The sequence below is a fragment of the Brachyhypopomus gauderio genome, chromosome 11 (genome assembly GCF_052324685.1).
Source record: "Brachyhypopomus gauderio isolate BG-103 chromosome 11, BGAUD_0.2, whole genome shotgun sequence".
Taxonomy (NCBI): Eukaryota; Metazoa; Chordata; class Actinopteri; order Gymnotiformes; family Hypopomidae; genus Brachyhypopomus; species Brachyhypopomus gauderio.
The window spans coordinates 16,495,388-16,509,637 of NC_135221.1; the positions used below are offsets into that span (position 1 = coordinate 16,495,388).

The following is a 14,250-nucleotide window of genomic DNA, read 5'->3' on the forward strand; positions in this document are numbered from 1 at the left end:
ACATGAACAGGTCAGTAGAGTTTTCTTTCATTCTTTTAGGAGTGGTCACAGTTTTAGCTCACACAACAGAAAAGCGATCTTAAACGTAGTCTCATATATTTTAAAGGACGAACTGATCCGACTCTCATCTGTCCCTTTAAGACCATCGGGGGGTTCGGTCGGAACCAGTATGTAGCCGGCAGGTCTCAGAAGATAATCTGACTAATGTAGATCGGACGGACCTGATGTTCGTGAGGTAAATTCTCACCTTTCGTCGTGATGGATGCGACACTAACGTCCAAGGAGAAGTGAAAATTCAGCCACAGTCAAGATGGTGTCGTGGATCATTTCGAGGATGGTGGTGTGAGTATGACCCCTTTTTTTGTTGTTGTGGCGCTTGTTTGTCCTCTTGTCGGCTCTGTTTTTGTTTTGTCTCCAATTTTGGCTGTAATTTGTATATAATATTCACCCTTCAAAACGGTCTTCTATCTAAAAACGCCGACTAGGTGTTAGTAAAACGGCGAGCGATGACTTCATTCAGACAGGGGGGGACTAGGTGTCACCTGACAGACGGAGCTCCTCTGTACAAAACACATTTACTCCGTGTAATTACTCTTGATGAAGAAAGAAAATGAGTAGATATGTATTATTCACGACACTTGCACCAAAAGGAAACGTGACACAGACGTGTTTGAACGAGACTGCAGCTGTGTGTCCACGCTGTTGTCCTCAGCACGTTGCGGTCTTTGTCGTCCGCCCACATTGCGTGAGCATCAGTTTGAAGGGATTTTGCTTTTAGTAACATTCATTCGACATTAACCCAGCCTAAAAAACAAGATAAGGTCTTCTCGAGCTGGTAATGTTGTATAATGAATGAATTAATATGGGCCCTCATGACTGGCACATTTGAGCTGTCAGTTGTCCTGATGTTAACGTGGTTGAGTAGAGGAAACCGAATCTGATATGGCTGAGAATCCAGTCATCCAGTCTACAGTTTCCTTTTTGTACTACTCACACACAACTCGGGCCTTGTCCCACAGAGGATGCTTTGTCATTAGTGTGATTAGACCAGCAGGCCTTGTTTTCGCTCTGGAGGGGAGGACTACATTGCAAAAGCACGGACTGGGGTATGGTTTAAGTGTGAGTGTATAACCTTGCATGGTGGGTATGTGATAGATCTCGTACATCGCAGTGTACAGTGTGTGCTAGTGTAGGAGTGGAGCAGAAAGGCATTATGGGAGTGGGAGTGTTCTGAATGGGATGGAGGACACGCACTGGGACACCGGGCTGGATCAGGCCCACTCTGGCTCGGTTCACGAGAGTGCACAACACGCACAAAGACTGAATACAGAATGATCGTACACTGAGAAACACACACACACACAGGAAGCTGATGTCTACGCTGTTTGCAGCAAGTACAACGGCCTCTGTCAGCCCTGCCTTTGCAGAGGGGTTGGGATCCTGACACATCAGCACAAAATTAGCATCCAGGGTGGGTGTGTGTGTGTGTGTGTGTGTGTGTGTGTGTGTGGGTGCATGCATGCATGTGATTGCATCTGAGAACACGTGTATGCGTGAGCGTCTTCTCCGTTCTGCACGCTCTCCCACTCCAGCCGCGATGACAAAAGATTCATTCTCCGTCAGCATCGGTTCAGGCCGCAGTGAAGCGGCGGGCGTGGACAATCTCAGGGCACTCAGCCCTGGTCAGCGAGTGGTCAGAGCTCCGGTGCCCAGCGCCCCTGAACAGTACTGAGGAGATGAGTAAAGGCACGCTGAGCTGCCCGCTAAGCAGGGTTTCTGCAGCAAGATGATGCCTTAGAAATCCTGCCAGCAACTGCAATGTTCGCAAGGCCTCGTTTTTCACCCAGTTTAGCCCCCCATGGGTTTTGCAACGGTTTCCTCGCTGAACTGGGATGGTGAGTTTAGCATTGTGAGGGCTGATTGACCTAATTGTGCAGTGACTGAGGAGTTGATCATTCACTTTCTCCTAAACCGAGACACGCCGTAATTCTAAAACACCATTTCAGTGTTGTTACACAATGTCTTGATAGATTTTATCTGTCACTGACTGGTCTTTTAAAGACCCTTTGAGTAGATACCGTGCTAGTTTGGTTGCGAAAATCCTGAAATCGAATTCATCTGTGATTGTAACATGAGCTGGATGGAGTTTACTGGAACAGAAGGCATGTGTGCGTCCTAATATTCCTCTCTCCTCAACAGCCTGGCCTTTGGGACACTTTATCCAGCTTACTCCTCCTATAAGGCTGTGAAGACGAAAAATGTCAAGGAATACGTGAGTATTCAAGTATTCATGCAGCTCCTGAGTGCAGCTAGTCTGGCCTGCTGGGGGGGGGGGGGGGGGGGGGGTGATCGCTCTCTCTGGATGTGTTTCATCTGGCCTTTTCTTTGCTTTTGATCCATCATCTATATGCCTAAAACAGTGTCCCCGGTCTTGTTAAGAGGTCAGAGGTCAGTATGGAGACAGTTTAGGAACAGTTTGTACTACAGAGAGCGTGTGGTGTCTGGCCAATGTAAACTGTAAATGAGGCAAACATAATACAAATGAAAACCTTGTAGTTAATATTAACTACAGTGAATATTATTCATGTATGCTGTACATCAATTTTTGTTCTTCTGTTGGAGCTGTTTGTACATCAGAGGCTAAAGGAAGCAAGTTTGCAGTTTGTGATAATTTTTTGATGTTGAACAAACGCCCAAACGTTGACCAAAATAGTGCTTTGTCAACTTTTAAAGTTGCTCTGAATAAGAGCATGTGCTAAATGCTGAACATTTTAACGAGTTTAAAAAAATGTGTAGGGTTTTCTGTACAAACTCATCTTACTTACTTCAAACTTATCAATTTTAAAAATCTTTTAAAAAAACATTCTCACATTTCTAATAAAAAATGAGTGTGTTTCTGTCCACATTTAGCATTTAGCTCCTGTTTCCTGGAGTAGCCACATCATTCCAGGGAGAGCTCCTCTCATGGGTTGCTATGGAAACCCCTCTGGGTCAGAAGGCAGTTGGCAGGCTGAGATGGTGTCCTGAACACGCCGCCATTTTTATCCCCCTGCTTCTAACTTTTCTCTCGCTCCCTCTCTCCTGCTCTTGAGCTCCGTTAGGGTCTGTTCACAGCCTTGTGTCTGTCAAGAGTCTCTTGCGTACTGTGGAGTAACATTTTTGGTTTTTGTGTGTGTGTGTGTGTATGTGTGTGTGTGTGTGTGTGTGTGTCCTCATGTCTCTCAGGTGAAGTGGATGATGTACTGGATAGTATTTGCCCTCTTCACGACAGCAGAGACAATCACAGATCTGCTTCTGTCCTGGTGAGTGGCCTTCACACCGCCCCTTAAGACACTCGTACTAAGAATGTGATTGTGTAAATAGCCAAATGATTGTGTAAATTGTGTAAATATCCAAATGATTATGATTTTCATCTTTTTTTCAATCTTAATAACACAGAGCAGTGGTAGCTCAGTGGTTCTAGTACTGGATTAGTAGTCTGAAGGTTGCCAGCTCCACCCAGACTCCCTGAACAAGATCTTTAATCTGCAATTACCCAAATTCTGTTCAGTCATAACTTCAAGTTGCACTGGATAAAATGATAAGCTAAATGCTGCAAATGTACTGTAAACAACATAGTAAAAATGTAAACATTTATGAATGTAGTTTACATTTTGAATGTAGTACTTAAATAGTCCTGAAGAAACTCAATTTACCATGTTTAACATTTTTAATTAATTGACAACACAGTAAATGTAAAGAAACACTGCAAATAAGCACAGTAAACTAAAGTGACTCCTCTAGCTCTGCTCTGTTGCATCATTGGACCTTGTAAACTACTTTAAAAGCTGACCGTATGTTTGAATAGCATGGTAACTTTCATCTCACGTGTGGTCCCCACATGTGCTGGGAGGATGTATTCAGACTCATGTGTGGTCCCCACGTGTGCTGGGAGGATGTATTCCGTCTCACGTGTGGTCCCCACGTGTGCTGGGAGGATGTATTCCGTCTCTCGTGCGGTCCCCACGTGTGCTGGGAGGATGTATTCCGTCTCACGTGTGGTCCCCACGTGTGCTGGGAGGATGTATTCTGTCTCTCGTGCGGTCCCCACGTGTGCTGGGAGGATGTATTCCGTCTCACGTGTGGTCCCCACGTGTGCTGGGAGGATGTATTCCGTCTCGCGTGCGGTCCCCACGTGTGCTGTGACGACGCCTTATTTCTGCGCAGGTTTCCGTTCTACTTCGAGTTGAAGATCGCCTTTGTGATCTGGCTGCTCTCGCCGTACACGAAGGGCTCCAGTGTGCTGTACCGCAAGTTCGTGCACCCCACGCTCTCCAGCAAAGAGAAGGTCTGGCCTCCAGCGCACCCACCTCTCCCTGTCGGACGCAGCGCCCGCTCGGTTTATTAGCCAGGGACGCACGTGCTTGCTCACCGGTTCATGCGTGTGCGTTGCAGGAGATCGACGAGTACATCGCTCAGGCGAAGGATCGCAGCTACGAGACTATGATGCGGTTCGGGAAGAGGGGGCTGAATATCGCAGCGACGGCAGCGGTCACTGCAGCCACTAAGGTGAGCCGGCCAGCCTGTGTATACAGTGGAATACTATCTCCCTACAGTATAAAACCAGTGTCGTGTGTGGTTGTGTGCGTGTATGTGTGTGTGTGTGTGTGTGTGTGTGTGTGTGTGAGTGTGTGTATATATATGTGTGTGTGTGTGTAGGGTCAGGGTGTTCTCTCAGAGAAGCTGCGTAGTTTTAGTATGCAGGATCTGACACTTATTCAGAATGAGGAGGAGCTTCACCTGCTCGACGCCACGGACGACACTCACCCCGCCGCCACGTTGCCCCGCACCAAGACACCTGTGCGCTCAGGTACACACACACCTACACACACACACACTCACACACACACCTGTGCACTAAAACGCCTGCATGCTCATATGCACACACTCACTTGCACCACACCACATGCTTGTGGAATAACGTCAATTTTTAATATGAGACATTTGTAAATATCAAAAGACAAAAAAAAAGATTTTGTAATTTAGTTAATGTTCAGTGTCTTTGTAATACATAATAGGAGCTCAGTATAATCAATATGTATTTTAAATACTCAAATCCACAAAAGCAAACTGAATTTTGAATCAGAAATGTTACTGGACCTGAGAATGGCACTGTAGCCCTGCGCGGTAGTATTAGAGGGCCGTTCTGGACGGGCCCTGGTGTCCTGTAAGATCAATTTCAAAAGCACCATTAATTCACAGTGGAAATCTGATGAGTCTGTTTCTGTTCTCTTCAGCACGAGCCACGCCCATCCTCGCAGACGCCGAACCACAGCTCAGTTCTCGGCCTGACGGTGACCAATCAGATAGCAGGACTGAGCACTCTGATGAGGATGTTACTGGTGACAAAGTGACCAAACGAACGGCCAGCGTTAGAGCGGCTAAGAAACCAGCAGCCACGAAGGCAGAGGTACACACACACACACACACACACACACACACACACATACATACACATACACTATGTGCACTCTGTACACATGCGTAAACGCACATGTGTGCATACACACACACACACACTATATTGCCAAAAGTATTTGCTCACCTTCCTTGACTCACATATGAGCTTAAATTACATCCCATTCAGAGTTCCTTTCACTGGAACTAAGGGGCCAAACCTCTGAAAAAACAACCCCACACCATAATCCCCCCCTCCACCAAGCTCAGCACAAGCAGTCAGACAGGTATCGTTATCCTGGCATCCGCCAAACCCAGACTCATCCATCAGATTGCCAGATGGAGAAGTGTGATTCGTCACTCCAGAGAACACACCTCTACTGCTCTAGAGTCCAGTGGTGGTGTGCTTTACACCACTGCATCTGACGCTTTGCATTGCATTCGGTGATGTATGGCTTAGATGCAGCTGCTCGATCATGGAAACCCATTTCATGAAGCTCTCTGCACACTGTTCTTGAGCTAATCTGAAGGCCACGTGAAGTTTGGATCTCTGTAGTGATTGACTCTGCAGAAAGTTGATGTCCTCTTCACATCTGCTGACCTGCTCCATCAGTTTACGTGAACTACAACTTTGTGGCTGAGTTGTTGTCATTCCCAAACACTTCCATTTTCTTATAATACAGCTGACAGTTCACTGTGGAATATTTAGGAGTGAGGAAGTTTCCTGACTTGATTTGGAGGTGGGGTGAGGTGGTGGTGGGGTGAGGAGGTGTGGGGTGAGGTGGTGTGGGGTGAGGTGGTGGTGGTGGTGGTGATGAATGAGTTATTTTAAGTATCCTGTCTTTTCTCCTTCATGTTCCCGTCATGGACACCAGACGCCTAAAATGGTAAAAAAGGTGCCAAAGAAGAAGATCACCACGACGACCAGCAATAACGCAGAGACACCATGAGCAGTGCTGCAGACCTCCAGCTGGACACACACACACACACGCACACACACACACACACTGAAAACGTCTTCTGCACACCTCTTGTACACTTATGTAAATCCACTACAACATGGGTAGATTCTCTCCTACACACACACACACACACACACACACACACACACACACACACACACATCTGCGTTAACCCACTTAATCATTCCCTCGGTCTAAGCTTGTTTTGCTTTCTGGCTTATTTAAGTTAGACCCAGACTAAGTTTGAACTGCGGTGGACTTCTTGAATTCTCAACTTCTGAGGTTATATTGTACTTCAGAAAACATTTGAGCGTGCGTGCGTATGCCTGCGCATACCATGGCTTCACTACCGACCATTTCATCTGCAGATTGTAATGGAGATTTTACTAAAGCACCAGACCAGTAGGCCCCTTCCCACCCCCACCCCCCTGCTTTAGGACACCGTGTCTCCTTGTCTCGTGGCCCGAGTCCTAATTTTTTAGCATTTAGGCCGCCCATCCTGCCACCAGGGGGCAGCAGCAGCACTGGTCTGGAACAAGAACAGAAAGGCCGCCTGTCTTCAGAGACCCCCCCCCCCCCTCTCTCTCTCGCATGCCTAATGAGCGCTGAGAATCTGCGGAGGACTTTAGGACCACGAGCGTAACACCCCCACAAACCCGCCACCCCCCACCCTCAACCCCCCCAAGTCATGGCTCATCAGTGCCTCTGAGGGACTCATGCCGGGGGAGGGACCAGACTCAGCCACTCCAACAGCTCTTGTGGTTAATGAGCGCGCTGTCGAGACGCCCAGCCCCCGCTCTGTGGCCCCTTTTCCCCCCCGTCTCTCACGACCGCGACAGCCAGCCTCTTGTTATGCACTTGGGTGAAGATGCATACAGTAACACCGGCTGGTTTTATAACATTATCATGGGGTTTATAACCGTTTTACGGGATCGTGAAAGCTAACGCACACCTGCGCGGTACGCACGGAGGCCAGGGTTAGAGTGTCCTGTGTATCGTGGACAGGCGAAAAGTGGTCTGCTTGCCATTAACAGAAAAATCTCCTCTTATTCGCATGGTGTTTTTAGTTCTTTTAACTGGGGAGCCAGTGCTGGTTAGGCGGTAGCTGGGAGAGACTGGTGGAGATGACGCTGGTTTCTGGGCGTTTGCATCACGCCCCGCTACAGCGAGGCTTCTGTGTAGACTCCTCTGGAAGTAGCCAGGCTGGTGTCCACCGGATCCTTAGCTCAGCGATGCCAGTGGCTGCGTGACCCAGCTCCCCGTCCCTGATCCACTCCTCATGGCCCCAAACGGCTGACGGCCTTCGTGCGCCGGGGCTCTGTTGTCTCTGATCATCTGTATTCGCACTGAAATCCCATTGGTTTCATGGTCATTTTGTGGTGAATCGCTCTCAGGTCTACAAGAACGAACCTGACCCTGTCCGTGTGTTTCAGTTAGGGTTTTTTTTTTTTTGTGTGTAATACGCCCCTTTAAATTTCATTAGTTTATGCTGCTTTTAATGGTCTGTGATCACGTCCAAGGTGGGATTCTGTCTGCTCTGCTTGAGAAATTGTCTCCTAATGCAGATACAGGATTAGCCAGTGCCTCTTAGCAAAGTGCACTGAACACTAGCGGGCAGAGCCAAGAGCACTGATCTTGGATCAGCCGTGGAACGTCATCCTCTGGTAAGCGGCTGGGCCACATTATCGAACGTAATGACTACTGGTGACAGACAGGGGGAGCCAAACCCCTGAGAACGAAGCAGAGCTCAGCAGCTCATTGGAGCGTGGGGCTGGGTGGGTCACACCTCTCAGGTTAGCCCTGTGCTCAGATCAGTTTTTCATGCTTATCTTAATGTGTGTGATTTAAGGGCAGGGAGGGTGGATCCGTACGCAGTGATGTTACTTAGAAACGCCCGAGAGAAACGTGTAAGATCTCTACAGCTCTCTCGACGTGAATCCACCGGGGAAAGTATAGATGTATATATTATAATACTTACACATGTATAGGATAAGCTTGCTTGCCTTACTCTCTTTGATGGTGGTGTTTTTTGTTTTGACAAATCTGATCACTTGCCACTTTTATTGTACAGGGGTATAACGAAAGTCTTGTAAAAAGAGCTACTTATTGGTGGACAGATTGTTTTTAGTTTTCTTATATTCTTATTTCTTTGTCTATTGTGTTTATTAGAATATTGAAATATGCCTGGTCTTAAAAACGCTAAAGTAGTGGTCAGAACTGGTAAAAATGTTTGGTGACGTTGAGGTTCGTCTCACGTGGATGTTCGTCTCACGTGGATGTGCGTCTCACGTGGATGTGCGTCTCACGCTCTACTTCAACTTTGCCGTGCTGCACACACTCACCTGCCGTGACCTCTGGGGCTGGAGGGCTCGGTCGTCAAACCCAGAGCAGCCACAGGCTCCGCCCAGCTGTGTGTCCCCGCCCCCACACACACACACACACACACACACACACACGAGGGCCAGAGCCATCTCTGGAGCTGCTCCTGGAGCCTGACGGCGGCTGAATCGGGGCAGAACCTCCAGGACGATGTGGACTTATGCGGCTGAGACTTTGTGCCTAGAGTGAGGAATCTCTGATGCAGAGACGTCCAGCCTGTGGCCAGACTGCCCGTTAACCTAGACCCAGTACTACCGAAATGCATGTGGCATTTAGTAGTGCCAGATGCCAGATTCTGTTGTTGGGAGAACAGGTAATCCCCCCCCCCCCATCTTTTAAATATACTATACACACATTTATTTTAAAATCCATTTAGCTTTTTAAAAGTTCCAAATAAAAGAACTATTTCTTTGTCCATTTTGTATTTTCTTATTTACATGCTTACGTCAAACCTGACTTGAATTTTGAATTTTTGGCATTTAACCGAGAATTGTGTGACTGTAAACACAGTCCTCTCAACACATGGTGGTGTAATACGCCATTTTGTATTTTGAATTTTCTTTTGATGTCTGTCATCTTTTCTGTTCAGAATTGTTCTTGCTGCGTGATCGAGATCAGTATTATGTATAGGACTTTAAATTGTGAGCGAATATTCAGCACTAATGTATTGGTAGTGCCGGTTGTCTGTATTCCAGTGTAATAAAGAATGATCTGTTTAAGGACTGCTGCTAAGCACTGACACATACCAACGCTGCAAAATAAAACCGTTACCCAGCTCTGTGATGGCTCAACTTCCTGGTTTTATTATGGTTATTGATATTGAGATTGATCATCGAAGGGTTGGATACTACTGGGCACTGTATGAATGATGTCTCAGGACAGTGACTTCAGACATGGAGTAACATTTTGCTGTTTTGCCAGTTCAATTTGGATGCAGTACTCTGCTGTGCCACAGGGTGTAGCTGTTCTGTAATCGACTTCAACCAACTGCAGAACAGACTAAATTTGAAAGTGATAACTAATTTTGAACTAATTATGTTGTGTGTGTATACTATATCCCTCTAATGAGCTTCCTCGTTATATTGACCAATTAATAGAACCTTATGTACAAATAAACAACAAAACAGTGATAACTTGATTTAGATGAGCAATCCGGATATGCATGTTTGCACAGTCTGAGATGATTACTCATCAAATGACTCCGTTAGAATTTGGTATACTGCTGTCCATGTTATTCAGTTAGGTTTAAATGATGGATAGTGTAGATTATACTCTTCGCAGGCTACAATGTCACCTTAATTGCACCTGGAGTAACATTTATTGACCTCTTGTATGCTGGTGTTTGTAGTTCTTTAGGTGTTCTGCTTATTAACACAAATTGTAGTTTATATCAATGTTCTGGTTAGGAACACAAGACTTTATAAAGATAAACTAGTCCAAATCAGTAGCTAATTAGGGTCGGGCTGCTAATGATTTGTGGAGGTGGCTATGTTTTGATTGCATCTATCTGTCGTGTGTGCACATGTGTGTGTGGACTGTAAGGAGAGTGGTTTGGATGTAGCGTCTCAGGTACATCAAGATGTGTGCGGTTGCATAAGTCTCTGCAGTGGCTGCATCTCATTACCTCTGCAGTCCAGGTTTGCAGTGAGGGAGGGGCTGTGTGTGTGTGTGTGTGTGTGTGTGTGTGTGTGAACCCCAACTCCACAAACTAACACAGATGGGGGAATCCCTGGGTTTGCCCACTCTTGCATCATCTTCATTTTCCCTCCTCTCTCTCTCTCTCTCTCTCTCTCTCTCTCTCTCTCTCTCTCTCTCTCTCTCTCTCTCTCTCTCTCTCCCTGCCCTCCCCTCCCCCCAGAGATTGCAGAGCTGCTAGCCTTGTTGTCTGAGAGTCTCTGGCTGACATCATGGGACAGACCCTGTTACACAACCTGCCCCCGGGCTGTCATAGAGCAGGCGAGGGCTTTAGGTGTCAAAGCTGCACCCCAGCGGGACTTGCCTCTCACACAGGATGGTTTTGTTTTCACAGAGGAGCACTCACAGCGATATTAAGACATGTCAATGCAAAATACTCAGGTCTTAATAATGTTTTCATAGTGTTTGGGTCCTTGGGTGTCAAATATGCCTGAACGCATGGTTACAAAGTCTGATAATATGCAGAGATGTTGCAGACTGGAGCCCAGCTAGGAGCACCTGTAGAGACTGGAGACACTCAAGGTCCGGTTATGACACCAGGCCCGGTCTGTAATTCTGTAACTGCACTATTACTTTTTGCACTTCTGGTAGATTCCATCTTTTTGCCTTGTGCTAGTACTTGAATAATGCCAATAAAGTTGTAAGCGTCTATATGGAGTCAACTCTATTTGGGTGCGTAATACTATCATAAAGTTGCCACCAGGGGGCCTTGTAAGATCAGGAAAGATTGTACTAAGTGTAGTAATAACTTCAGTTTATGCCACTGATTAGGGTTGTTTTACAACTCATTACCATCAGAAATAAAAAAAAGGTTATATTTTAATCTCTACCCTTTTTTTAACAATTACCAGTACTGAATGTCTGTGATGATTAGGGCTTTCAAATTGATCTGCCTTCTACAGTTCTAGTAGATATCACTCATTAAAAGATCAAGAAAACTACACAATGAAACAAGCACACATATCCTGGTCTACCAGCAGATACTGCTGAATTCAATCCGAGATTCTTTATTGTACATCATCTTTCTTTAAAACAAACATCTTGGTGAAATTTAGAAGTAAGTGCTGAGAATGTTAAATCAGGACGTAACACGGCAGTAATTTTACATAAGGATGTGCTGGACTGAAAGAAAGAAGCTGATTAGAAGAAGGTACAGAGGAGAGAGGAGTTATGGGTAATAGGCATACGGCCCGTGAGGCTCTTTTCACTTGATCATGTGAAGGTGTGGAGGAAGATGAAGATGAAGGGCATGCCTCGGCTTACAGTAGCATTCCATTTCTCAGCAAAAAGTTTTGCTCTTTCAGAAAGTTATTCCCTATCTCTCTCTCTCTCTCTCTCTCTCTCTCTCTCTCTCACACACACACACACACACACACACACAGAAATGTTGCAGTAAACCTCAGCACCAACCAAGGTAGATATGGGCAAGTGAGTCACTGTGTCAAAGAGCAGTCCTTTGTCACAGCACGCTCACGCACATGTACACGAGCACGCACGCGTGTGCACGTGAATGCACGTGAATGCATGAGCACACGTGCACTCACACTCTGACGGTATAAAATGACACCTCTGATACAGGTTCTCTGCACCGAAGGCAGAGAGAGAGGAATAACATCCCCATCGAAAGCTGAGGTTGGTGCCCTCACTGAAACCTTAAAAACCTGCTCCTGCCACCTGCATTGGTGTGTGTGTGTGTGTGTGTGTGTGTGTGTTTAGTATTCGCACATGAAATGCATGTGTGCGCAGAGGGGCCTTCCGTCATGCTGGATGAAGTGTCAAGGACCCTCTAGGTTAAAGTGGCCCTCACCGCGGGCCCCGAATGCTGTTTTAAAGGTTTTGATGCAGGTAGTCTGGCACTACAGTGTAACAAGGCCCTTACCACTGCTGTGGAGTGGAACAGGGCCGGTCGAACAGCACAGCCTGATTTAAGTGTGTTAGAAGAGGACATTTTGTGTTATTTCTCCCCTGGCGCTCCTCAAGCACACGAGTGCCGTGCGCAGTATTGGCGCCCGGTGCCTCCGTGCTATTCCTGGGTCGTTACGTTCATTGCTTGTTACATCGCTTCAATGGTGTGAGTTCTGTTTACAGCTCCGTCCTAATAATCGGTTTCGCCGCTGGCACCGGTGCGTGTTTATCCGAAGTGCGTTTTCACGCAGAACTCGCGCTCGCGGGTCGGGACGGCCCTCGCTTCCCCCGTAGAATGTTCCTGAGAAGTCCTCCCAGGGAGTGTGCCGTTTCCTTCGCGTGTGTGTGCCGGGTCCGGGACACACGCTGCTTTGTTTGCGATCCATCCAGTCCTGTGTGATGCTTTGTTTGTGTCTTCTCTCATCCCTCCCTTCTCTTCCTCTCCTCCTCCCCACCATTCTTCTCCCTTGGTAGCCATAGCAACGTGCGCCGAGATTGTGTGGGGCCTCTTGCAGGTGACACAATGCGGCTAATTACTGGCACTTAGCTTAGCGCTAATTAGAGTGAGCCAGGCTAATGTGTGTGTGTGTGTGTGTGTGTGTGTGTTGGGGGGGTTAAGTGGACCCAATGATCTCTCCAGCCCTCTTTTACCTTTGACACCCTTCATCTCCCTTGCCTCTTCCTCTCATCTCTCTTCTCATTCAATCATCTCTCTCTCATGTTCCCTGACTCTTGGCTTGTGGTCACTTTTTTGTCTCCCTTTCTTTCACATCTCGTCATCCCCCTCTCTCGCTCTCCGTCTACTGGTGTCTCTCTCATGTTCTGTCCTTCCCTTATTCTGTTGCTGTGTGTGTTTATTTCTCTTCTCCACTCTGGCTGTGTTAGGCAGCTGGTCTGAGAGAGAGTTTGACCTTCAGCCTCTACAGGTTTCCTCAGTTGTCTGTTCAAACACGGAAATGAGTTCCCACTAAGCTGAGGGCCACTTCGTTTAATTTGGTGAAGGTTGTCACCACCCACCTCACCTCATCTCTCTCTCTCTCTCTTTCTCTCTTTGCCATCTTAATTCACAATATCTTCACCCCTTCTTGACCCACCGGTCCTCAAGCCCTCAACTCCACCTACTCCATCTCCCTCCATCACTCTAGTTCAACCTCCATGTTTTTCTTCCCAGAAGCGCAGCTCCCTGGCTGGCCTCATCTGATTCACATCCTCTCCTCTCCTCTTCCTCCGCTGTTCTCTCTCTTTCAGGCCTTATCCTCACTTCCCTGTCTGCTCCTGCCTGTCTGCGATCGCCTCCTGCCTCTGTCTCTCCCTTTTTCCAGAGTCTCCTACTGTTGGATCACTTTCCTCTCCCTCCTGTCCCTCAAACTGAAGCCTGTGCTTGTCTAAAGAGACAGAATGATTGGACTTCAGCTGACTATTTTTCCCCTCTCTTCTGTCTCTCTCTCTCTCTCTCTCTCTCTCTCTTTCACTCTCTCTCACCCTCTCTCCCTCCCCCCCTCTCTCTCATAAAGGATTTATTTTACCTTTAACAAATGAGGGCACATGAGTAGCAGGACAGCACTGTCAGAAGCAGTCAGATGGAGAGAGCACACGCGGATGTGTGGATGGAGAGGTGGAGTGTAAAGAAGTGGATAAGGTCAGAGCCTGTCACAAGCCTTGCTGCATTTACCACTGTTTACTGCGGAGCTCCTGTTGAGGGGACACCTGGTGCGCTGTCATCAACTGCCACACACACACACACACACACACACACACACACACACACACACACACACACACACACACACACACACACACACACACACACACACACACACACACACATACATACAATCACACATACAATCACACAGTCAGTGCTGGGATGCAC

The 14,250-nt window shown here is 47.1% G+C and overlaps 1 protein-coding gene across 1 annotated transcript; it reads left to right on the top strand.

Annotated features, from left to right (window-relative positions):
* Positions 1 to 92: 92 nt before the first annotated feature.
* Positions 93 to 9,557, top strand: reep2 (receptor accessory protein 2). Its single transcript, XM_077022428.1, has 8 exons — positions 93 to 342; positions 2,200 to 2,272; positions 3,226 to 3,302; positions 4,207 to 4,327; positions 4,435 to 4,548; positions 4,699 to 4,849; positions 5,277 to 5,449; positions 6,312 to 9,557. Exons 1-8 carry the CDS (start codon positions 311 to 313, stop codon positions 6,384 to 6,386), a joined length of 816 nt encoding a protein of 271 aa, XP_076878543.1. The 5' UTR covers positions 93 to 310; the 3' UTR covers positions 6,387 to 9,557.
* Positions 9,558 to 14,250: the final 4,693 nt, after the last annotated feature.